The sequence below is a fragment of the Dendropsophus ebraccatus genome, chromosome 10, assembly GCF_027789765.1.
Source record: "Dendropsophus ebraccatus isolate aDenEbr1 chromosome 10, aDenEbr1.pat, whole genome shotgun sequence".
Classification (NCBI taxonomy): domain Eukaryota; kingdom Metazoa; phylum Chordata; class Amphibia; order Anura; family Hylidae; genus Dendropsophus; species Dendropsophus ebraccatus.
In genome coordinates, this window is record NC_091463.1 from 78,993,443 (window position 1) to 79,020,087 (window position 26,645).

At 45.0% G+C, this 26,645-nt stretch overlaps 1 protein-coding gene across 3 annotated transcripts; it reads right to left on the bottom strand.

The window, feature by feature from the left end:
• Positions 1-1,530: 1,530 nt before the first annotated feature.
• ZC3H4 (zinc finger CCCH-type containing 4) lies at positions 1,531-23,878 on the bottom strand. Of its 3 annotated transcripts, none has more exons than XM_069943525.1 (14): positions 23,497-23,878; positions 12,579-12,798; positions 12,336-12,446; positions 11,931-12,150; positions 10,956-11,104; positions 10,627-10,720; positions 10,432-10,541; positions 9,294-9,395; positions 7,905-8,018; positions 7,276-7,383; positions 6,233-7,008; positions 5,898-6,151; positions 5,173-5,406; positions 1,531-4,317 (listed from the first exon to the last, which is right to left on the bottom strand). In XM_069943525.1, the coding sequence occupies exons 1-14, from the start codon at positions 23,586-23,588 to the stop codon at positions 2,945-2,947; spliced, it is 3,957 nt and encodes a 1,318-aa protein (XP_069799626.1). In that variant the 5' UTR covers positions 23,589-23,878; the 3' UTR covers positions 1,531-2,944. The 3 variants fall into 3 exon arrangements, with proteins under 3 accessions (XP_069799626.1, XP_069799627.1, XP_069799628.1); XM_069943526.1 differs by having other exon boundaries at positions 23,475-23,878; XM_069943527.1 differs by lacking the exon at positions 23,497-23,878 and adding an exon at positions 16,797-16,929.
• Between the last annotated feature and the right edge of the window lie 2,767 nt (positions 23,879-26,645).

Genomic DNA, 26,645 nt, shown 5'->3' on the forward strand with positions numbered 1-26,645 from the left:
CTGACATAGCAGAACAGGGAGTGTTATAGTCCTGTAACTCCAGGCACTTAAAGCTTGGTCAATATGTAACCAGACCGGCTGATAGTTCTTTATGATGTTTATACACAGGACTGACTAGTCATATGCTCTGTATTGATTAGAGCAGTGATGGCTAACCTTGGCCCTACAGCTGTTGCAAAACTACAATTCCCATCATACATGGGCAGCCAAAGCCATATCTTTGGTTGTCCATGCATGATGGGAATTGTAGTTTTGCAACAGCTGGAGTGTCAAGGTTAGCCAATACTGGATTAGATCCATCCACTTTCTATGTCCACACAGAGGGCACTCATGGATCCACAGGTAAAGATAAGCCAATGTCTGCCTCCCTTCGGTGTCCCCCCCCCCCATGCTTCTCTAGAACCAAATGTGGAGACGAGCCCCCTTCCTTAGTACATCACCAATATCTGGAAGGCACAGAAGGGATATTAAACGTGATCAGTGAGAGTTCAGGTGCTGGGACCCCCACTGAGCTCTACAAAGGAGGGAGAGAGGTGTCCAGCTATGCCCTTCATTTTAAACCTGCTCGGAAAGTCAAGCATGTGGTATACAAACTCAGTAAACATTTACGAGTGTCAGAAGTGTGCTGAAAGTTGGACAGGTTATCGAGGATAAGCAAAAATACACAGCTACTTTCTTGCAAAACAGCACCGCCCCTGTCCTCAGGTTGTGAGTGGGTTTTACAATTCAGCTCCATTCACGTCAGTGGAACTAAGCTACAAAACCGCACACCCAAACTGAGGACAGGAGTGGTGCTCTTTCTGAAAGAAAGCCGCCATGTTTTTCTAATCCGAATGTACAAAACAAAACTTTTGCCAAGTTACACAGACGTGTAAAAGATTTGATCAGTCAGGGTCTGGGTGTATATCCTTAGATATAGCCGGGGGTAACACCTAGCTGCCCCAGCTCACCACTTCATGTCACACAACAGGAAAAGGACTCCATAGACTTCTATGGAGCACAGCAGACTTCTATGGGGAAAGCAGAGGTGCTCACCTAGGCCCTTTTACATAGACTGATTATCATCAAGGAGCATTGGTGGAAACGCTTTTTCAGCCAATAATCGGACTGTGTAATTGTGTCAGAGATCAGCCGAGGAGTGGAAAAATGCCCAGAAAGCATCTTTTGAGTGTTAAAATCAATGTTTTCTAGCCGTACACCTTCCTGTGTACATAAAGGATGTGCAGCCGGATAGCATTTAATTTAAATGGCTGCATAAAGGATACAGGGATTGTTCGTGCTGCCGTTCGTGCTGCCAGGTAGAACAACATAATGCCATGGATTAGCCATGTCGTTTGTGGATACGGATCATCAGTTGTAAAAAGCTATATCCTAAGCTATAGCTCCTTTATTGTAGCAATCTGTTCTGGACACAGCAGCCAGGAACCCATGGAAAATATCCTGGCAGAACCGCTTGCTACATCTGGAATCCCCCCTTTAAGAGTGATGTAGATAATACAGATCCAACAAGAAGTCACAATCAATAAGAGATCAGTATGAAAAATTGCATTTATTCTCTGCACCAGTCATTCACTGATATTTACACACAGACAATGCCTTATTATCTATTAATACATGAACCATTTTGTCCCTAATACTTGAAAATATGTACTTGCAATGATGGCCTATACACATAATAAAGGAATGGCAATATTCAGACAGATTCGCTTTTCACCCTGATCCTGTACAGATAGCTGTAAGAAACTGCTGGAGTACAACATGACTGTGTAAGTGATGCTAGAGATACATACGAATCCCGTTCAGCGTGAAGAATGACGACAAGGCGGTCAAACCTCTTCATGTTGAACCCAATTATTTATTTGCGATTATTAAGTCTTTAAAAAAAAAAAAAAAAGGTCATGTGATATGGAAAAACAACTAACAGAAAAGAATAAGATGGCGTTGGGGGGTGACTCTTAAATAAACAATTTACAATACTCAAATGGCAAACTTTACGGCATGGATTATAAATACTTTTTTTTTTTTTTCTTTTTTTGGTTTTGTCTACTTGCTCCTCTTTGTAGAATATAGCACATACATAAATGTGGTATAAAAGTGATATTTATATATATAAATATATATATATGTACAGTGGTGCGTCTATCACCTCCGACCCCGCTTGACAGACGTGCAGAGCTGTTTCAGAATTAGATGAGAGAACAATAACCAGCTTTCTGTACAGTAAATTAGGAACATAGCTGCCTGTTCACACAATGTGTGCTTTGCGCTGCCGCGTGCACTCAGCACAACGGAGGAGGACTATACATACTGGGATTCTACCTCTTAAAGGGGACCGGTGGGCTCTCCCAACATGACCGTTTAATACTTGAATCGCCCGTAAAACAATAGAGCACAACATCTCTAACTCACGTCGTTCCTCTGTCACTCCTCCTGGAATTTTAGGAAGAAACTAACAAGTTGTACCCCGTGTCATAAGGTATGTCCCTAACATAGACCGACATCCTCAAGATAGTATAGGTATACACCCTACTGACACAGGGAACGGCAACCCCCACTTATCAGTTTATTCATATATTTTCAGGAGGAATAACAGAGGGACGACACAATGCAGATTTGTAAGAAATGGTGCTCCAAATATCTTCCATGAGAAATACACGTACTTACTGTACTTACTAAAGAGAGGAGAGCCACCAGGTCCTCTTTAAGCTGCTTTGTTCTTTGTAATATATACATAGCTTTAGATGTATATTGTTAGAAGGAACTTTAAAATAATGTACAAAAAGAAAGCATCAGTCACTACACAAGACACTGATTTACCATTAAAAACAGGTGGTCGGGACTTTACATTTTCAGTTTATATACAGAAGGATTAACATAAGCAGTGTGGAAGGATATAAAAAAAAGTAGAGAGAAACGATGTTAGTGGGTCAGACTGCTAGAGACACTACTGGCAAAATGGAGATGCTGTGGGGTCAAACCCTTTAAAAACATCTTTCAAAGAACCAGCATCCTGCTCGCTTTCCTGCGTTGGGCTATTGCCTGCAAAGGGGCTGCCGCTGCCGGACTTGGTGGCCTGTTTGACTAAGCCGTAGACAGGCGGTACAGGGAGGTTGTGGACAGCGGGCTGGCCGGTCTCAGAAGCGGTTTGGGTCTTAGGACGTGGCCTGTTGTAGCTGTTGTATCGGTCCGTGGCAGGCTCTGAGTTCGGTTTGTCAGCTTCTGGCTGGTCCAGAGCGGATTTCCGCACAAACAGTGGCTCCTTTGATTTACTGGCAGTTTTGTTCTCTGGTCCCTTAGATGCCGTTTCACTAGGGGCAGCCTCGGTTGTGGTCTTACTTCCTGCCCTGGGGTCATACAAGCTAATGTTGCTCAGAACATTACTTTGACCACTAGGCTTGCCCGAACCACCTGCAGTGAGCAGACGGGGATCATAGGGGGCAATTGTCGGTGTGCTTTCAGTAGGAGGTATAACTGGAAGGGGCTGGCTTGGCTCAGGTGGTCTCGGAGGAGGCTCTGTCGATTTTTGCAGCCTCGGGTCAGCAGGTGGTTTACGAGTTCGGGGGTCACTGGGTTTCTCAACAGGTGCTGGTGCAGGACTAGGGGTCACAGCAGCAGCATTGACAGTCTTCAAAATCCTTGATAAGAGTTCAAAATCAGGGAGGCTAGAATTAGGGGCTGGTGCCTCAGGGGCAGGTGCCCGCTGACGTGGGTCATGAGTGGCTGGACGGTTAAGTCGAGGATCAAGAACTGGCACAGCCTGTAGTGCAGCCGGCACAGGAATGAACTCTTGCTTGGGAATGGGCAGCGGGATGAGGTCTTCAGAACTCCACAAAACAGTCCTGGCAAAACTTGGTTTGCTCAAACTTATGTCTTTTTTGATGTGGCTGAATTGCTGCAACTGGGAGCGGGGGTCTCTCAATGTCTGCCCAGGGAGAGGGTCTAAAGGTATATTAACAGTTTTTTCACGCAGAAATCTCTCGGTTTCGTCTTCTTCTAAGGCCACTTTACCGATTGGAGAGTCCTGTTTGGACTGGGGTGGATGTCTGGCCATCCTTGGGTCAGTGGGTCCTGCCTCAGCTGGGGTGGAGTCTGTATTTCGTGAAAGCCGAGGATCACGAGACAACCGTGGGTCTGTGGGACGACTGCTTGCCTGACTTTTCTGCAGACGGGGATCAATAGGACCTCCAGAGCCTGCTTCTCTTGCAGGAGGCTGCTGAGTCGAGCGGTTAGAAGACTGTTGCCGCAATGTCTTAAGTATTGAGGTCACACTGCTGCCGCCTTCTTCCTCATCGCTGGAGTACCAGTTACCAGTATCACCTGGAAGATGATTAGGAATAGTGAGTGGTGCTGGCGAGCAACAGAACAGCAAATAAAATGAAAAGGTGCAACATGACATCCTAATCCATTTATAACTGAAGAGTCCCCATCACCATAATTTATTTTTTTTTATTTGGCATGTCAATAGTTCTGATCGGGTGCGGGTGTGGTTTTTCAGACCCCCAATGATCAATACAGCCATCCAGAAAACATGTGCAAATGAGTGCTGAACTTTAAGAGAAATCCTTTATCTGTCAAGCAGTGTGTTTATATACTGATATGTATTCCTCATATCACCCCATCTATATTTGCAGGTTTTCTAGTTGCAGTAAAGAGAGATTTTCCACAATCCCAAAGCGCACTAGGCTGCAGTACCCCAAATCTCCAGCAGGTGCCCTTGTTTACTTATGTAATGGAACTGATCTCACTGTTTGCTAAATCCATTTAAATTTCTCTGTCTCTTCAGGGGTGTCAAACTCAGGCCCTCCAGCTGTTGCACAACTACAATTCCCATCATGCCTGGAGAGCCAAAGCTTTAGCTTTATGTTTTGTGGAACCCCCTCTGGTTTTACCTTCAGGCTCCCATGACCCCCTGCAGTCTGAAATTGTTTCTTTGGATGCCCAATATGCTAATTTATGAAAATGGCATGGACCTGAAACACTCGACATTTATCAATCACTGCAGCAGTGAGATCCTTTGACACTAAAAGGTCCTCATACATGTTATACTTATGTTGACCTAACCCACCACATTGGTATAAAGTGTATGGGGGTCTCCTAAGACTCCAACAACAGATGATGTTGGTGGAGACTGGGGAATTCTAATGTAATCAAGAATGTGGAATGTTTTGTCACCTTCTTCATTGTCCTTTTCTTGCAGGGAGCTTCCAGTCAACCTTTTTGCTCGTTCTTCTTCTTGCTGCTTCTGTTGGATCCGCAGGAACAAAGCACGCTGGGCAGAAGGCAAAAAGTCAGGGATACTTGTCTTAAAAGTGGATGATGCTTCACTACTCTCTGACCCTTGTTCTGGAGGTTGTTCGTGGTACTGTCGGGGGTCTTCCTGTATCCCACCAAATTCCTCAAAGACACCTAACAAAGAATAGAAATGATATTACTGAAAATATGTAACATTTCTTACTGGTTATATCCTCAAGGAAGCAATTTCACTGTGAATGTGTCCTTGAGATTATCTCGCAGCCAAATTCAAACAATAGGAAACAAGAGCACAGTACATGTCCTATATACTCTACGCCTAACTCACTAAACAGCACAGGACACTGCCACAATGTGTTGTCATTTACCTGAGTACATTAGCCTACTAATGGTAAACAGGGCATATCTAAGGATTGGTTCACATTGCTTTCAGGTTTTAACGCTAACATATAAGTAAAAAACTATGCTGACAAGTGACACTTACTGTGGTGGGCCTATTCACCTCCTCAACTAGTCACTACATTCTACCAATTTCCCAAAGATATGCTCTTAAGTGCCTGTATGATCAGCATGAGAGACTATACATTATCCTCCAGAACTGTAACACAGTCAGTGTCATTTCACCACCACCTAAAAGGTTCACATACCTGTGTCGCCCATCATATTAGGGCCAATCTCCATATTGGGGTCTTGATAATATTCACCATAGAAGTCTGGGGGAGGAGGACCCTCAGCTATCATTTCAGAGCCCTCTTCGGGTCCATAAGGTATCATAGGGGGACCCTCCTCCATACCCATTTCAAGATGCATGGGGCCTTGAGGACCAATTGGCCCTGGAAATCTTGGCCCTGGAGGTGGCCCTGGAGGTGGCCCCGGAGGCCCGCCTGGTGGGACAGGTGGTCTATAAAATAAAAATGATATATGAAAACACTGTATAAAAAATAAGTATAACAGAACTGACCATCTATTCACCAGAACTTACCTAACACCTAGCTTGTGAGCCAAGTGAGCAGTGGGACGAACCACTATTTCAAACAATGAAGGTATTTTTCTTTGGCACATCTGGGAATCGGACCCTGGACTATCTGGCATTAAATCCAATGGTGGGCCTCCAGATCCTGGGCTTCCAAGCATTACTCCCCCAGGTCCGTCTGGCAATGGGGGCATGACTGGACCTCCTGGTCCAACTGGCATTGGTGGTATGGGACCCCCCTGGTATGGATGCATGGGGCCTCCTGGATATGGGGGCATTGGTTCTTCTGGTGATAAGGGTTCACCAGGCCCAATATGCATTGGGTGCATTGGGCCTCCTAGCATAGGATCTCCATGAACTGGCATGCCAGGCATAGGATCACCAAGCATCGGTCCACCACTAGGCATAGGACCACCCAGTACTTGATCTTCCAGCATTGGGTCTTCAGGCATCGGCCCACACGCTCCCTGCATACTGCTCCCAGACAAAGGACTTCCAGGCATCTGGATATCCGAAACTGGCCCTCCAGAAATTGGCCCACCTGGTATAGGGCCACCAGGAAGGGGGGCACAGTTAGAACCGCCAGAGGATGACATGGGTGCATTAGGTGTAACAGATGTTGGGGACAGTGGCTCACAAGGCCCAGAGGATCCTGCTGGACCAGAAGGTGTAGGAAGGAGTCCAACTCCAGGGGGTGGTTTAGGTAAAGGGTTTATTCCCTGCTTCTTCAGCTCCTCCACATCCTTCTCATCCTCTGCACCAGCTTCTGCATCTTCAGCCAGTATCTGATGAAACACAAAATACGGTCAGCATGTCAGCTACTACCCCTATTGCTGCATAGTACCCCTAGTGCTCAACTACAGCTCTTAACCAGAGGCAACAAGTTATAATCACATTTTGGGAGAGTAAGTAGTGAGTGGCTGTGTGGAAAATTACTGCAAAGATTTATTTAATTACTGTATTGAGTGTTTTTACCTTGTATCATATACCTGTATACCCCTATACACAGAAGGTGGTACAACAATTATTTTCCCATTACTACTTCATCTCACCTTATCAAGCAACTCCTGTGTTTCATCTGTCAGCGGATCATGAGAGAACATGCACTCATCGCCATTAACACAATTGCCTGTCGTGTGATAGAGCTTACAAGGGAAGTCATGTGCGAAATGTTAAGGAGAACAAATGGTAAGAATCTCCATATCCAACTACAACTATGGACAATGGCTTAAAAAAGCCCATAGGAATGGTAAATGAGATGTTCCGCATACAGAGATGAGCAAATGTCAAGTTTACGTCCTGCTTCGGAAACCTCTACGAACCCAAACATTCAGAATTTAACTCCTTGTTTATGGAAAAGTTGGTTGCTGCCCTTGGGTGTCCATGAAACCATGAATACAGCCATAGGTTATATCCATGTTTTCCTGGCAGCCCTAGGGCGACAACCAAGTTTTCCAGACGCGGGGAGTTAAATGCTGAGGGTTCAGGTTTGGAGGAGCTGCCAAAGCGGGATGTAAACTTGAAGTTCACTTATCTCTACCCACATTTCATCTGATGGTCTGAAACCAATCAGATCACAGTGGAATAGGAATAAAAAAATATGGTATATATACAAACATACATCTCTCCCCCCTGCCCAGATCTGACAACAACTACTATAAATATATACAATAGAAAGGATATCGTGCATGTAGGGACAGCTGTCTGCTCGGGCACAGTAACCCGTCATGTAAAACTTGCAAAGTCCACGACGTCTTGGTACTTCCACATCATGGCTGAAATTACAATGCTCCCCCTGTAGGAAGATGGAATTATTGCAGTCAGCAAACAAAAGTAGAGACGCTCTTAGTTTTAAAATGAAAATCTGTATTTCTAATTAGAATAATAATGAACCATGTACTTTGTAGGCTGAAGAAAACACACATGTTGTTGGGGGGGAACAAGTTTAGTAGCTGTCATTTAAAGTGGACTTTATATGGTTTTGTTACGTTCACTGTGCATAGTGCTGCACTGTGCACGGTGCCTGCACTGCTGTTATTAGGCTCCGAGGGTCTACTCCTTGGTGTATAGCTATTACTCATTCTCTACATTTCAGGGGACAGTTCCAGATCTAGGCTGTTTGTTAGCAGTACAATCCTTTCTCTGACCAGTCACAGGGACAGCATTTGCTCCTCTCTGTTAAAGCGACTCTGTACCCACAATCTGCCCACCTCAAACCGCTTGTACGGTCAGATAACTGCTTTTAATCCAACATCTGTCCTGGGGTCCGTTCGGCAGGAGATGCAGTTATTGTCCTAAAACAACTTTTAAACTTGCAGCCCTGTGTCAAACTGGCGTGGCCTAGAGTGACTATGCATTAGGCTGGCACAACCTCTCTGTCCCTCCGCCCGCCCTCTTCATCATTAGGATGCCCTAGGCAGGTATTCTCCTATTCATCACCTGTGAGAACACGGCACATGGGCTGGATTATTAAGGCACCTGTGCAATGTTCACTGCAGAGGAATAGGAAAAATCCTGCCAGTGGCATTCCTAACAATGAAGAGGATGAGGAGGAGGGACGGAGGGGTGGTGCAAGGTTAGGGCACAGATACTCTAGGCCACAGCCATTTGGCACAGGGCTGCAAGTTTAAAAGTTGTTTTTTAGGACAATAACTGCATCACTTGCCAAACAGACCTCAGGACAGATATTGGGTTAAAAGCAGCTATCCAATGGTACAAGTGGTTTGGGGGGAACAGATTGTGGGTACAGAGTCGCTTCAAGCTACTAACAGAGATGGATGAAGTTCACCGGACTAAACTAGCTGTTGCTGTGCTAGGGGACGACTTACATTCCTACTATAGAAAATGTATACAATTTTTACTGTGTGCCTCTATCCTAAAAGTGGAAAACATGGTAATGTATCAGTAGTATACATATATATGAACCTACCCTTTCTACACAGTCAAAGAAAGTAAAAATAGACTATATCTATATACATATATATATATATACTCCAATTAGCTAAAGTTTTCAGAGAAAAAAAAGAAAGAAATCAGTAAAGGTAAAAAAAAATAAGCTGGAGATACTCACCCAGGTACACCTGCCCTCTATAAAGTATTTACAGATGACTTTCCCTTTCTTGTCTTGTCGATGGTACGACTTATCATAGTCGTTTCTGTACATTCCTCCATCCTGGTCAACAAAGAGGACTGTGAGAAGAATTCCCTCTATACGCAGCTTAACTCTATAGATTTACTTAATTTAATAATTTCAGCTTGCTTAATATCTATAAAAGCAGAAATACTTTATACTATACATAGTGTTTCCATGTCAGGCATTGCACCCTTTTATTAACCACGCTGTCATATTTGATAAACTCCAACCAACATCAACTTTACTCTTTTTCATTGGCAATTTCCTACTTATGGCCTAGCCTTAGGGTACTATTCCATGGGCCAAGGGGGCCCGATCATAACTAAACTAGCGCCGATCTGCTAGTTCGGCGCTATTTACTGGGCCTATTACACGGCCCAATAATCATTTAACAAGGGCTACATGGACATAGTTACCGATGTCCTTGCATCCCTTGCTTAAACTGTATTACATTACCTATCCATGCTCCAGGGCTCCTCTTCCGGTCTGCTTCTCCCCAGGACGAAGCAGACCGCAAGAGGAGCCCTAGTGCATGGATGGGTAATGTATATACTTTGCATATCGGCAGCCGCCAGCCTCACATCGTTGTTACACGTAGCGATGCACGGTCGGTGCCCGACAATTATAGGTCCAAACCTATATCAACAATCAGCCGATGATTGTTGTCACCGGCTGATCGTTGTGTTTATTACATGGATTGATGATCGGCCAGATAGGGCCGATTCAGACGATTCTCGTTCCGAGTAATAGTACCCTCGGAACGAAGGCAATCTTTAAAGCGTCTCGGCAGCCCATAGAAGATACCAGCAGCCTGCTGTCCCCGCTCCTAATACCCAGTGTGACAGCAGCAGATCGTTGCTATTTGGATGGTTCATCTTTCAATAAATGTCAATGATCAGCCGACATTGTGTATGTCGGCTAATCGTTGCCTTTTATTACATGGCGATCGGCCATAATGGGGCCTTAACAAAAAGGCAAGGTGCTCAGCTGACTTTAATGCCTTCAAATTTATACAGTGCCCAGGAATGTCGTCACATTTTGTGCATTTGGCGAAACAAAAAAGTATTCAGCTTACTCCGTCTTCCTCATAGTAGTCATCTTCATCATTTCCTTTTCCTCTACCTCTCCCTCTATATCCTTTATATCCTCGCCCGCGTAGTCCCCAACCTCGCGGCCTAAAAAAGCCTGAAAGAGGGAAATACCAATGTGACCAGGAAACTGCAGAACTATTTTTCCTGTTAAGTCTACTATACAAAAAGTGAAGACTCACCTCTACCTCTGCCTTCCTTGGACTTGCGATATTGGTTCAGCTCTTTTGAGTAGTCATCATAGTCTTCATCGCCCATCATCTCCTCATCACCATACTGAAAATAAATAGATAAACAAACAGCAACTTAACTAAAAATCAGTTTGACATGCCTGCTCTAATGGATAATGCGGAGGCTTTTAATAGCAAGCGTAAAAACATATTAAACATCAGCCTGAACCATTTGTAAGTCACAAGGAGATCCTGATGGGTTGACTTTTCCTCTGCCAGATACAATCGCTACTTCTTTATATAGACAAACATACCAGATGAGGATGATCTGTACCACTCACCTCCATCTCTTCATCATACATCTCCTCATCATCTTGGTGTTCCTCTCCTGGGTAGCCTCTCCCTCGACCTCCTCTTCCTCTATAGCCTCCTCTTCCACGAATCATCCCTCTTCCCCGACCTCGTATCAACTTTACCCTTCCTCTCATTCCTTGGGGGGAAAAAAACAATTCATTATTGGGTTAATGGGAATAAACTTCAAGGGGTACTCAATCCCCAAAAAAATTTGGGATTAACTGGTATCAGAACGTTATAAAGATTTGTTAATTGACTTCTATTTAAAAATCTCACGTCTTCCAGTACTTATCAGCTGCTGTATGTCCTGCAAGAAGTCCAGTCTGACACGGTGCTCTCTGCTGCCACCTCTGTCCTTGATAAGAAATATCCAAAGCAGGAGAGGTTTTCTATGGGGATTTCCTACTGCTCTGGACAGTTCCTGATGTGGACAGAGGTGGCAGCAGAGAGCGTTGTGTCAGACTGGAAAGATTAAACCACTTCCTGCAGGACATACAGAAGTCAATTACAAACCTGTATAACTTTCTGACAGCTGTTGATCTAAAAGAAAAAACATTTAGCCAGAATACCCCTTTTAAGGAGTTGTCCAGGCAATATCACATAGATCATGCAAGTCGGGTGTCATAATTAACAAAAATAACTTCTTATGACCAGTCTGTATTATACATAGATCCCATTAGTGAGAACAGGAACCACGCATTATACTTACTGGGTGTCACATGGTTTGCCTTAGCGACCCCCTAGTCACATCCCTTCATGTCTGCTGTCAGGCCGAATTTCTATACACAAACTGATAGCAGCTAGATCTCAGGCTTACATTACACATTTTATGTACACTATAGAGCGGTTTAGTTAACATTTGTGGCTTGAAATATGATGGTTACCTAGCACAGCCCGTTAGGTATCCCACAACTTGCAATGCTGAGTAGTCAATGTTAGTAGATATGCAGACTGTTGCTCACCTCTACCACGATGGCTGCCTTCTTTGGCCCTGCGATACTGGTTCAGCTCCTTGGCAAAATCATCATAATCTTCTTTACCCATATCATTCCCTTCGTCATCTTCATATTCCCCATACTGGTCGTTTTCATAGTCATCATACATGCCATAGCTCTTGCTATCCATGTTGTGGTAGCTCTTTTTCGGAGGTGGGGCATTATGTGGCGAGTACTGCTGATGTGGCTAACATTAAAAAAAAAAATCCTTAACAAAACTGGACAAATCCATGCATTTTCAGCTAAAAAAAAAACTAATTGGTTGATTGTGTATTCCTATCATCTGCAATATAGGCTAGGCTCACATTTTGCTTTTACATTTCATTTGACGATTTTAGATGATGTGTATCACAAAAAACAATGGCAGCTCACCGGAGGGTATGACGGGCTGTATTCTCTGTATTTGCGGTGACTCTTTTCACTAGGGCTAAAGTCTGAGTCATCACTATAGTCAGAATAGTCTTCACTGGATGATGCATGACGCTAAAAGGAAGGAAAAAATGAACATATCACACCTAAGTAACTCCAAGGTCAATTCATGATGATCACATGGTAAAGCGCCACATACACCGCATTCTATAGACTTGGCATCCATCATCTTCCATGTATACATACCTTGTGCTTGGACTTTCTTTTCTTCTTTGATCTTCGCTTCTCTTTCTCCTTTCTGCGTTTCCTTTTCATTTTGCGGTGCGACTTCTCCTCATCAGATTCACTGTGATGCTTCTCATGCTTTTCCTCCTTTTCCTTTGGAGCCGGAGGCTCTGAGGTATCATGGCTAACTTCTTCGCCTCCATCGTCTTCAAGCTCACCCTCCTCCAACTCACCATCCTCCCTATAAATGTGAGAAAACAAGAGAGTTCAGAAAACATAAGAAAGAAGGTGTCACCTCTGGTTACCATTCCCAGGACAAGCAAATAAACACATTTCCTCCATTTTTTCTTACTTAATACTTTCTATCTTAATTAGGATCGATCAGGCCGCCCCACCGCTCTCCATGTCCTATCATACACCAAGCATGAAGACAGTGGAGGTACGCTATCCATGGATTCCAGCACGTTATCTCTACTGGCTCTTTACTTTGGCTACTAATAGGTGTTTTCAGATGGAGACCCTCTTCTATGACATAATGCACCCTGTTATGTCATATAAACTCAGGGTAGCTATACCAACACATTAAGCACACGTAACATATACACTGTGCAAGCAAACAGTCCATCCAGCTCACCTGGTGAGGATATCCCAGTCCTCAATATACACTGTGCAAACCTAATACTGCAAAAAAAGCTATAATGCACCGCAAACCTGTTTTCTAGGTAGATTATTGAATGTCACTGAGCTACAATACCAAACACCGCCACTACAAGATGTGTGGCGCTGTGTCTGGCAAACAATGAAGAGGCTGATATGCTGCAGGCAGCTTTGTAGATTCATCTGGCCAGCTGACCATCACTGATATGATACGGATAACCTATTCATGTCCGTTTTTGGAAAACAACCAATATGGCTTTAAAGTGTTTTCTGGACCCTTATCATGGAACTTTTATGGCTCCAATATACATTGCTCAAAAAAAATAAATAAATAAGGGACCGCTTAGATCATGCACCTTACAGACTGTCCAGGTGCAGAAAGATGCCGTAATGCAGGTGTGGGAGGAGATCCTCCATGACACCATGGCCTGGAGTGTATACACACATATGGAGGCCATATGTAGGGCTAAGTCACTAGACCGGCGCTAGTTTACAGAGCCTATTACACGGCTTGATCATTGGATTATTCTTGTGCCGTGAACTGTGATCAGCCATCGTCTCCATATCTTCATATATGATTTTGAAGGGTTAAAATGGCCCAATCACCACACTAGCTGACCACTGGCCATATTACGCAAGACAATACCAGTTTATTTAGCCTTACCACCCCCTGTAATAGGGCCCTAAAATTTGCCATATTATAAATTACGCAAATCTGACCTGTCTGTGGTTACAATTTTTTTTCAGTGTGATTCGGCATCATCAGTTGATGCAGCCATCAATTGGTTGATGTTTAACATCATTTCTTTACTAATTAAACAATTTGGATCAGTAAAGATGATCAACTTGACAATCCTCCAATAACATGTGATGTGTGATCTATGAGCCCAATCTTGTAGACTGTCTCTCACACAGAGAAACTATTACAGCTGGAGCCCGGGGGAGATAGCGCCGCATGAATGATGGCTGGATCCTACATGCAGCCCCTTCCTGCCATCAGCTGTCAGCCACACATCCACCAATACACAGGGATACGTGCGGTGACAGCGAATTACTTTTTTGTCTGGTCAAAGTTACCCAATCAGCATCTACTTGTTGGCTGGCTGATCTCTGACCCAGGGTGATATTGGCCGATTCAGCAGACCATCCTCCAGTGTAACTGGGCCGAGTCTACCTGCTCCCTTCTGTACATGATGATCATTGCGGGATCATTATGTATGGGAGTGATCACTGGATGGCAGGGACAGGATCACTACAGTCAGAATAAGAAATCTAATATAATATCTATATATAAATATATATTATTTATATATATTATATATATATATATACACATATATACTGCAGTGAAATGATCAGGGATTTGATCAAATCCCGGGAAATGATGGAATGACCACGCCGTTCCATCATTTCCCTAGGGAATTGATCAAATCACTGATCTTTTTCAGGGAAATGATGGAATGAACTCTATAATTTCCCCCCCCCCCGACATAGAATTCGCTTACCGTATCGCCTTTCTGCTCCCCCCAGCCTGTTTGCTCTGCTCCCTGTCCGCCTCTGCCGCCTCTCTGCTCCCCGTTCTACTCACTTCCCCTACTAAACGCCTTCTGCTCCCCCAGCCTGTCCGCTCCTCTCCCTGTCCGCCCTGCCGCCATACGCCGCTCTGCTCCCCGTCCAACCCCACCCTGCGACATACCTCCTGCTGCCCCAGCCTGTCCGCTCTGCCCCCCGTCCGCCCCAACGCTGCATGCCTGCCGGGAGGTGTGCCGCTCTGCTCCCCTGTCCGCCTCTGGTCCAGTCCACCCCGCCGCCATATGCCTGCTGGGAAGTGTGATGCTCTGCTTCCCCATATGCCTGCCGGGAGGTGTGCGGCTCTGCTCCCCATCCGCCTCCAGTCCAGTCCGCCCCGCCGCCATATGCCTGCTGGGAGGTATGTCGCTCTGCTCCATCCGCTACGCCGCCATATGCCTGCCGGAGAGGTGTGCCGCTCTGCTCCCCAATCCGCCTCCGCCGCCAAACAGAGACCGGGTGACTCCTTGATCATTCATTCCATCATTTCAGGCATTTGATCAATTCCCTAGGGAAATGATGGAACAGCGCATGGATTTCATCATTTCCAAGGATTTGATCAAATCCCGGGATTCGATAATTTCACTGCAATATATATATATACACACATAGCATATATATATATATATATATATATATATATATATATAACATCTGTTTTCTTGTATGGAACTACGTAAATTTTCCATTCACATGAGGACTGGATGATAAGCTCAGTGGGAGCTCAAAGTTTTTTGTGTTTGTATATATATATATATATATATGTAGTCAACAGTAGGACTGCTAATGTACCCCCTCCAAACTGCATAGAAGTATGTAAATCATGAACAGGGGGCACTATCATATCGCCACTCATCTCAATGTCTCTTTTGTGATACAGAAAGCGCTGAGGGAAGCTATTGAATCCCTGGAAAATCAGGCAAATTGTTGTGTCCTGTGTGAAGACATTAAACCCAATGGTAATTAGCGGCATTACAGAATAAGCAATCCTTCAGAGAGGGACGTCCCGATGGGCTGACAGGATGACTGCGCTTTTACATAAAATGAGATTATAGGCACAGGGGGGACTGACTTGCAGTCTGCTGCATCATGTAATCCTTACTGTACATGCCTGGAATACTAACACTACAGCCTGGGTTATCTCCTATACACAGACCGAGACGGCGCTGTATACAAAGCAGACTAGTCTTATATTTCTCTGAAGAATTTCACTTTTTGTCTAGTCAACAGAACATAAAAGTTGCAAGCAGGAAACATAGCAAAAAAAAAAATACTCAACAAGATTAGAAAGTATCATATACACAACTATAACAACAAAACTACAACTCTCATCATCCTCTGGCAGACGCAGGCAGTGCTGGGAGCTGTGGTTTTGTATAAAGTATAATATAATAATCCCGTATGTGGCAGGTTATGTGCAAAGGGAGCGGGTGATAAGGTTAGAGCCTCAGCGTGCCAGCTGGTCAACGTGGCGAACACCATGTTCATCAAGCCGATTACATTTCCAAAGGGGGAGTGTTCTCGTCACTCCAAGCGTCCTCCGGCACACACGCGGTTAATGCACACAGCCTTGTGATAACTTATAGTCATAGCGTCTAACCACATTAACACATAACTAATGGCATGAAAGACAGAAAATCAACGCGAGCTCTACCGTAGGGTGTTATACTGTAAAAGTCTACACCCCCCCCCCTTTCCCTATTAGGTGTCCGCAGTAAAATGTAAGCGGGCTATTTACAGCAACAAGCTGAGGGCTGGATCTGACCGTCCTAAATATAGATCCATTATTTGTCTTATAAATACTCCTTTTTTTATTTTGCTGAAGTTACGGCAATGCAGGCTGTCAGGCGACCCCTGAAGGTACGATGGTAATCTGGAAAGAGATGATGCATGCAATAGAGAGACATGACATGTCACTGCGTAGGTGCTTAGTATTGATGAAAACGTGAACACTTCTCACACAACGTCTTGCTGCTGAATAAAGAACATTTCAGTTTGGGGAGACATACTCACATCCTCAGTATCACAGTAATAACACATAAGGGGTTTAGCAACTTCTTGATTTTCCTGTTATGAGGGAGAGGAGGAAGGAAGGGGGATGGGGCTGCAGTTATACCAGATTCAGGAGGGCAAGGGGTTAAGAAAAAAAAAAAAAACCACGAGGGGTTCGAGGAGAAGTGGGGTGATCAGTGCAGGAGCTACAGGATTGGGCAATCACGGGTGTAGCTATTTGGGTGTTGTTTGTTGGTTCTTATACTGGAAGGGAAAAAAAATGTGAAAAAAAAAAAAAAATGCTGCAGCTCGGAGGAGGGAGGGATTAGAGAAGAAAGGAGAAGCTGGTTCAGAGGTTAGCTGCCATGGGCGAGGCTTCACATCTGCAAGTACTAGGCAGGAAAATGGAGGGCTGGGTGGGTGGAGGAAGAGGCTTGTCATATGAGGAGGACACTGCTATGCAAAACTAACCTCATGCTAAAGAGCCAGGAAGCCTGGGAGGTGGCAGTCTCATGAGCCGCCCATCCCCCCACAGGCTGCCATTTTACAAACACACAAGTCAGCAAGAACAAGATTAACCCCTTCTGGGCTCCGACGACGGAGGAAGGACAGCTCCCTGATCACTTCACAACCATCCAATCTTACTTCTGCGTTTTTTTTATTGTTTTCTGACCCCTTGACCTATAATGCGGTGACAGGACATTATAAGATCCTATAAGATCTAGCTAAACCCTCACAGGAGAGAAGACTGTAATGGTCACTGTTGTCCGTAACAACCAATCACTGCGCACCAGTTTGTTGCAGAGTCCTGGCTGGTTGTTATGGGCGACGATGAGTGGTTGGTAAATAATGCATTGTTCTATATTTACGGTACGACCTGTCAATATTTATAGAACAATGGAAACAACTGAAGAGCCTATAGTGTAAACAAGACCAGAGAGGATGATGGGAACAACTATCACCGCAAACCGAGCCCAACAAGAAAAGACCCCGACCAGGAGCCACACCACAAGCAGTCCCCCAATGGATTCTAGTGGGTCTGGATGCTCCTCAATAGGGGCCTATGGGCTCACATTAAAGGGAATATCCAGCGCTACAAAAACATGGACACTTTTCCCCCTACTGTTGTCTCCAGTTCAGGTGCAGTTTGCAATTAAGCTCCATTTACTTCAATGGAACTGAGTTTCAAAACCCCACCCAAACTGGAGACAACAGTAGGGGGAAAGTGGCCATGTTTTTGTAGCGCTGGATAACTCCTTTAAGTTTCTGCAGTAAGCATTTACAGTAGCTACGTATATATAAAAATAAAAATATATATTAAAAAAAATTGTATGTATATATAAAAAATTGCAAATAAGGACCAAATGGCAGAATAAATTGTGGAAATATTCTGCCTTTTTTGCATGAAAAATAGACTTCGATGTGGAAAACACACAGCCATGACTGAGCTATGGTTCTCCCTCAAAATTTTGTTCCTCCTTTTTAACATCTTGCTGCCATATGAGAAAAATGCTTACCTGTCCGCGCTCCCCTGGTGTCCACCATTACTTCCAAGACGAGCTTGTCTCGGGAGTGACAGCTCGCTCAGCCAATCACTGGCCATAGCACAGTCTGGTTTCAGTCAGTGATTGGCTGAGCAGGCTGTCACTCCCGAGAGAGGCTCGTCTTGGTAATGGTGCCTACAGACATTGGGGGACACCGCAGCAGCACCGTATGTTATGTTTTCTTTTATGGCAGCAACATGTTAAAAATGTGAGTGCGCCAGACAACCCCTTTAAGGGTGCCTTCACACGTACCGTATCGCTGCGTTTTTATCGCTGCGTTTTTTACATGCGCGTTTTGATTTTCACATGATTTTCATGTGAAAATCAAAACTCGCATGTAAAAATCGCACCAAAAACGCAGCGATAAAAACGCAGCGATACGGTATGTGTGAAGCTACCCTAAGACATTTTTGCCAACAAGTGGCTATCCAACTGTTGAAAAACTACAACATGCAGTGCCAGCATGAAAAGATAAACTGCACTAAACTGCCCTGTGTGAGCCTGACCTTATCACAGGCCCTCTAATATAGTCCTATCATCCTGGCCTCCAAGCCTTCAGGAAGTCCTACACCTGCTTGCCCCTGCAGAGGTGCCCCTGTACGGCGCTGTTCTATCCACGGGTCCCGGGCTGGAGCTGAAGCACAGAAGAAGGGCCGGCCCGCCCGGCCGAATCCTCCCACTGGGGGCAGGACTCCTGTGCTTCAGCTCCAGCCCGGGACCCGTTGATAGAAGAGTGCCATACAGGGGAACCAGGCCGTGGTTCAAAAAAGAGACCGCGGCACCGTGACGGCGCCGTTCTATCCCTGGGTCAGATAAAAGAGGACGTACCTGATGGTACATCCTCTTCAGGGTCTGTTCGCACGTACAGACTCGCTGCGTATTTATCGCTGTGAGTTTCTCGCACATAAATCCACAGCGATACTGATTGCTATCAAGTCAATGTATGTGTATTCTCGATGCGTTTAGTGCGATTTTTACATGCGAGTTTTCATTTTCACAGGCGAGTTTAACACCACAAAAAACGCAGCTACTTTCATGCGAGTTCTGTGCGAGTCTGTTCTGTTTATGCAGCGAGTCTGTACGTGTGAACAGACCCTTAAAGGGGTTATCCAGCGCTACAAAAACATGGCCACTTTTCCCCCTCTCTTGTCTCCAGTTTAGGTGGGGTTTGAAACTGTTCCATTGAAGTAAATGGAGCTTAATTGCAAACCACACCTGAACTGAAGACAACAGTAGGGGGGGGAAAAGTGGCCATGTTTTTGTAGCACTGGAGAACCCCTTTAAGGTAAGTTATTCCCGAGCTGCAGGAGCTGTTTATTCCTTTAGAGAGACTACAATGACATGGCTGAGTATAGGACAGGGCACATGGCATCTAGTTTTAGCTGCAATGATAGAAGGTGCCAACTAGAGATGAGCGAACCTGGAGCATGCTCGAGTCGATCCAAACCCGAACTTTCGGCATTTGATTAGCGGTGGCTGCTGAAGTTGGATAAAGCCCTAAGGCTATGTGGAAATCATAGATATAGTCATTGGCTGTATCCATGTTTTCCAGACAACCTTAGAGCTTTATCCAAGTTCAGCAGCCCTGCTAATCAAACACCGAACGTTCGGGTTCAGATGGACTCGAACCCGAACCCGGTTTGCTCATCTCTAGTGCCAAGGTAAATTGTCACCAGGCCCAGACATCAGACCTTTACAACTTTCCCTTACAGTCACTCAATGCTGTGCAGTTGGAAATACAAATAAGATGTCCAACCTCTGGCTATCCAACAGGAAAGGCCTTTTCCGCTTTAGGACGTCATACACAGACTTCAGTAGATCACATTAGGGATTCACCACCAATATCTTACTATGGCTAGCATGATATCTGATCCGTGAGAATCACAAAAGCCAAGCAGCCAAAAACCTGGCTCATAATTCCCCCTGGAATATCTATCAAAGTGATATCCAAGTCTACAGCTGTGTATCCATTCAGTAACACAGAGCAAGGCCCCTTTAATTGAGCTTACTGTTCTCTATAAACATGACAACCTCCTTTTTATTCAGCCTCCTTCCTACTGCGGCCTCGCTGCCACCAATGACAAGCACCTCCTGTTACATTACACCAGGCCTTTGGTATTGCACTGTGTTACATCACGTCCATGCTCCAGAGCCCCCGGGGGTAAATGCGACTATCAGCCACCAACACGACCCTATCACCAAGCTGAAACTAACCAGAACAAAGAAGCAAACAAATCAGCTCTAAACATAAGGCCCTGATTCTGTATCGGACCCTGACCATGGCCATAACCACAGCTGTCAGAGATGCTTTAGGGCCACTCCGGAGTAAGGGTCCCTTTACACTGAGCGTTTATCGTTCAAATTTTCGCGATAACGATAGCATCTGAGCGATAATCGGCTAGTGTAAACACAGCATACGATCAAGAGACAAGCGATAAATTGTTCATCGACATCTTTCAACATGTTCGCAAATCGCTTAGTCTAAACAGTCTTTCAACGATTCACCCTATGTGAGATAGGCTTAAGCGATCTTAAAACGATCATAATAACAAATTTTTCAAACGATTTATCAATCCATCTAAACGCTGGTCGCTATTAAAAAACACATTGTTATTTGTTCGATTGCGCAAATTATGGGTCTGTGTAAAGGGACCATTAGGGTCCTAGTACACAAAGCGATTTTTAACAACTATAAAACGATCGCAAACAAGATTGTTTATCGTTAACCTGAAATCGTTCACCACATTACACAGAACGATAGTCGTTAGTTACAATCGTTACTATAATCGTTTACTCCATCTGATCCCAGCAAATGAAGGAACTAATGTGAAATTATGCGGAACTATTAGCAAACAATTAACAATGATTAAAAGATCAACGACACACAAGCAATTTTTCGATCGTTGCCTGTAATTACACATGACAATTACCGAATAAATTTGAACGATATAACGATTTTCCACACGATAATCGTCCCGTGTATTAGGGCCCTAAGAATACTGTCATGAATAAAAACATTCTGCTATTTAGCACAATTCTGATATATGACGCTGTAATTCATAGTGATGTGACGGTTTCTCGCCATCAGGCGGTGGGGCCCATCTCATCTTGCTTTGGGGCCCCTATCAATTCTAGTCTGGCCCTGATATTTTATGCAGCCATTTACTCTCATTCAGGTTTACCAGGAACTGATATAACTAGGAAACAAACAACATTTTAACACTGACCAGATACATATACACTGGTGATGTGGCAATGCACTGTAATAGATGAAGATCAAAGCCACATGGGTGACTTCTAGCAGTACAGCCATGCTTCCAGGATTAGTACCACTGATGGATGACCCTGGGTACGCTGCCATACAGAACGTCACCATCATTGCAGTGGGTTACAGCCTTTAGGAATATCTATTGATTGCAGGCTAGTTTAGTGAAGACTGCCCTGGCCATATTATATACAGGGTGAGTACACGTGGCCATATAGGGGGCTTAGTGTGCCATGTGGGGGGTGTAAACTATCTCGGAGGAGGCAGCTGCGGCCACACTCAGACCCCCGTCACTCCCAGCACAAGGCCGGCAGATCGCTTCATTATATAAAGCTGGGGATAGGACAGCATGCCACCATACAGATCCTGCAGCTGTCACTGCAATGTATACACCAGGGATATAGAGCCAAGCAATGAGAACACCCATAGACATCAATGGGGGAAAAGCAAATTTGCAATCACATCGCCTACAAAGATCTGCCCATATCTGCAACGACACTTATGGTAAATGACAGTCACATTACGGTTAATAACATTTAAAGTGGTTCTTCCCCCCTTTACAGACACAATATCCTATGGCAGCATTCTCCAGCAACTATAACCCCCATTGTGTCAGGACAGACAGATCCATTTAACTTCATTACACAGTTTTAAATGAAACTTGGTCACATTACAGTAAATAACTTTTAGAGGGCTTCTCTTCCCTTGCTTGGGGCCCCCTATACAGGAACAGACATATCCAATGGCAGCATTCCCCAACCTAAGGGGGGCCAGCGGCTGCATAAGCACAACTCCCATCATGCATCACAGCAGTTGCAGTTTTGCCACCACTGGAGCCCTCCTTCTGGGGGTTTCGCTGTTGCTAAATTATAGAACTGGACAGTGTTCACCAACCTGTGGCTATCCCGCCGAATGCGGTCAGGGCACGATAGGGGTTGTAGTTTCAGCTGCTGAAAAGCCTTAAAGGGGTTCTTTGCTGCTGTTGTTAAATGACAGCACTGAGCAGTGTTCCCCAACTTGTGGCCATCAGGGACATAATAGTTGTTGTTTTGCAGCTGCTGGATAGACGTAAGGTGCCTGATGATATCATTTGGCGGCAACAACAAAGTACCCTTACACAGAAAGATTATCTGCCAAAGATTTGAAGCCAAAGCCAGGAAGGGATTTAAAAAGAGGAGAAATCTCAGGCTTTCCTTTATTACCTGATCTCTGTTTATAGTCTGTTTCTGGCTTTGGCTTCAAATCTTTGGCAGATAATCTGTGTAAATAGACCCTTAAGAGGGCTCTTTAGTGACGGTAAAACTACAATTCTCATCGTCCCCAAAACTACTGCAACCACAGCTCCCATCGTGCCCTGACGGACCTTACATGTTGCAAACTACATCTGCTGCACAGTTTGAAAGCTACAACTCCCATCATGGACTGACACAGCCAGATATTCAGGGGAGGGGGGGGGGTGCTATCATTCAGCAGCCACACAGATGAGTTTTAGCAGCTCGGATCGGGCGATCGCCATCAACGCACACTCCTATGACCAGCAATGAGGAAGGGGTCTCTGATAATCCAATGGCGCCCCCCATTACATCATTGCGATTATTCACATTAACAAAAACATCATTGACATCATTACAGGATACAATAAGTTACAATATTACATTGATCCCTTATGGGGTGGGGTGAGGGGGGTCTCCCAGGAGGGGGGAGGGGGGGTCTCCTCTCCCTGCTCTGCAATATACACTGACATTTAGGGACATAGAAGAAGAAGAGCCATCAGCTATAGATTCTATAGGTCAGGGAGAGGAGACATGACAGTAGAATGGCACAGATTACCCCCCTCAGCCCACCCCAGCCCCACTCCAGACCTGTGGACACAAGGGTTACTCTACACACACAGACTCTCTTGTTACTCGACCTTTCGGCGGGGAGGAAGAGGAGGTTGTGTTCACTTTCATGGTTTGATGTTGGGGAGGAGGATTCATGGACACTGGTGCCCTCCACGGCCATTACAACACCATAAGTGTCTGGGCACGACTTAATGTCACTTGGCTACATCACATGAGTCCACGTGTGGTTTGCACTGTAACACGGCGACCAGGTGGGCTGAGGAGGGGGGTGGCAGGGGGGGCTACTGAGGGCCCCTCTATAGACTCTGGCCTCGGGGGAGCTGATATGGGGGAGGGGGGCAGATGGGGGTATTGGGGTGCTAGTCCCAGGGAGATGGTGGTGATTCCGTGTATCGTGGCGCAGTGAGAAGAATACAGACTCAAGATGGCGACCGCGCAGGACTGGGAGGAGGCGCCTCTCGCGGTGACATCACAAAAAGCGAACCGAAGGTGACGACAGCTTCGGCTATTTCCGGAACAGTGGGCGCGAGGGGACGAGGCGGCGCCCGCGATTGGTTTGCTCTTGTGTGCAGGGGGGTGGAATGGAACCAATAGGCGGGCGATGCGGGGCGTGGCTTAGCGAGAGGAGGCGGGTGATTGGCGGCGGAGGGCGGGCTTGGGGTGACGTCACGTCGCAAAGCATTTGGGGCGTTGTAGTTTGGAGAGTTCGCAGGGGGGGGGGGGGGGGGGTCATGTGTGACAGCTGCGGGACCTGTTGGATTAGTAAGAGCCGGTTCAAACTGGTTATGAGCTGAGCTGTGTTAGGAGGAAACGCGTGGTGTGGTCAGCAATGACAGGGAAGTCCTGGTCAAACTTGTAAGCAAGACAGGAGCTTAGTCTTAAAGGGGTTATCCAGCGCTACAAAAACATGGCCACTTTCCCCCTCTCTTGTCTCCAGATTGGGTGCGGTTTCAAACTCAGTTCCATTGAAGTAAATGGAGCTTAATTGCAAACCGCACCTTAACTGGAGATAAGAGAGAGGGGGGAAAGTGGCCATGTTTTTGTAGCGCTGGATAACCCCTTTAAAGTATGGAGGAGGAACTTTTGGCCCTCCAGCTTCGCTTTGGCTGTCCAGGCATGATGGGAATTGTAGTTTTGTTCACCTATCCCTGTCTTAAAGGATCACTATAAGCAGCTCCACCTGCTCCCCACACTTTGCTTGGGGATGGGGTTGTCAAGGCAACTGTCCAGCGCCTGGTGAGTTATGTGTATGAGCCCTATTTGAGTTATTAGGGCGGCCTCAGCACAGTGACCCTTTAAATAGCAACGTGATGATTGTTGGAAATCCTTGTCAAGAAATAACTGTTTTTTTACAGGAAATTCAAATCTGCGCAGGAAATTTCCACTTGAAACGTCACTGTCACTTTAAAAAAAAATGTATGATGCGTGAAAAGTTTTGATCGGCTATGGCCTGTGTTTTCTAGGCCACACAGACTGCCAGAACAAGGCAGGAGATGCGCTCACTTTAAAGGGAACCAATCAGCCCAAACTGTTAGTAAATCGGAATAAATTGGGTTCAGAGGATATAAGCAGTCCTAGTCATGTGACTATAACACTGGTCCGCCTTTGTGTCCAAGACAGATTTTAATTCAAACAATTAAAGTGTCTGTTGAATGACAGCAAGCAGAGGTATTGAAAGCTGTAAAAGAATTGATTCACAAAGCGATTCGGAACACTATAACTTTTCATTATACAATAAATTCATTATAACGTTTTACTTGCAGAAACCCCCATAAAATTGGGATACTAGGATATAATGGAAAACCACTATATGACTCTATAAAAGTGTGGAGCTGCTTAAAAGTGAGGTCCGCAAATGCTGCAGGGAGGCGACAGGCTTGTTGCTGAGGTGTCTGATGCCGACCCCTTCCCTGCAGAATCTCCTGTCATCTATAACACACTGTGGATGAGAGAACCAATGTGCTTCACCAGTGCATCTGTACTATAAGGACCTAGGCCAACTTTTTGGTAGCTGGGCGATCACTGCATATAGATATATATACATTGATGTATGACAGCAACTTAATAGAACATGATAGGTTGAACTTGATGGACTCTTCTTTCAACTCTTCTTCTTTTAACTACAGTATGTTAGTATATTACTATGAATCATTGCTTTAAAAAAAAGTGTTAAAAAAATTACGTAAGAAAATAATATCATGATTTATGATGATGCCAGGCGCTCAAAAACAGTTAAAGCGTAGTGCTACTGTATTGACACAGTCAGTTTGGCAGCAAAGAGATTTTTCCATTTCGGAGTTCTCGGCATCATAATAAATTATGATGCCAGCAGTTCCATAAGAGGTCCAGAGTTTAGTCTGTGACATGTAGTGCGCTTGTGGACCATATATTACGGATGTGTGCATGCCACCTTAAAGAGGTATTCGGGCAAGGGGTATTTTTACTATATAGCCTGACATGGGCTGTTTTAACATTTAAAAAGTAAACTTACCTCCCCTGCTCCAGCGCCGCAGCAATCCTGTCGCAATATCTTGTGCAACCGCTTCTGGGTATTGGGTGTGTGATGTTGCAGGCCCACCCAAGCAATCATCAGCTGCAGTGGAGTCCCACCTCAGTTGCTGATTGGCCAAACAGGCCTCCGTCACACACCCAATACCCGAAAGCAGCTAAACAATCTGTTACTAAATTTCATATCCACATTTCATGTAAGCACAGCTGAGTATACATATATACTGCATCTTATTTTCTTATTTACAGTTTGGGTAATGGGACAATCCTATGAAAACTGGTGGATGCAATAGTGACTAAATAGTGTAATGTCAAAGAGGCTTAATGGAAAAAAGCATGACTAGGCCTGACGTGACTAGACATGCCCATGTGACATCACAACCTCTGATGACATCACAATGATGTATATGCTCATTTGCAGCTTTCTACTGAGCTGCCCAGCTCCTTATTTATACATGGTGAGAGGGTCTTCTTCCCCCCCCCCCCCCCTTATTTTTGCTTGTCATCTCAGCATTTGTTCCTTAGACTGTTCCTTCCCCACAAACCACACCCACAATAAGCTACATCCCCACAAACCACACCCACAATAAGCTACATCCCCACAAACCACACCCACAATAAGCTACATCCCCACAAACCACACCCACAATAAGCTACATCCCCACAAACCACACCCACAATAAGCTACATCCCCACAAACCCCACCCAC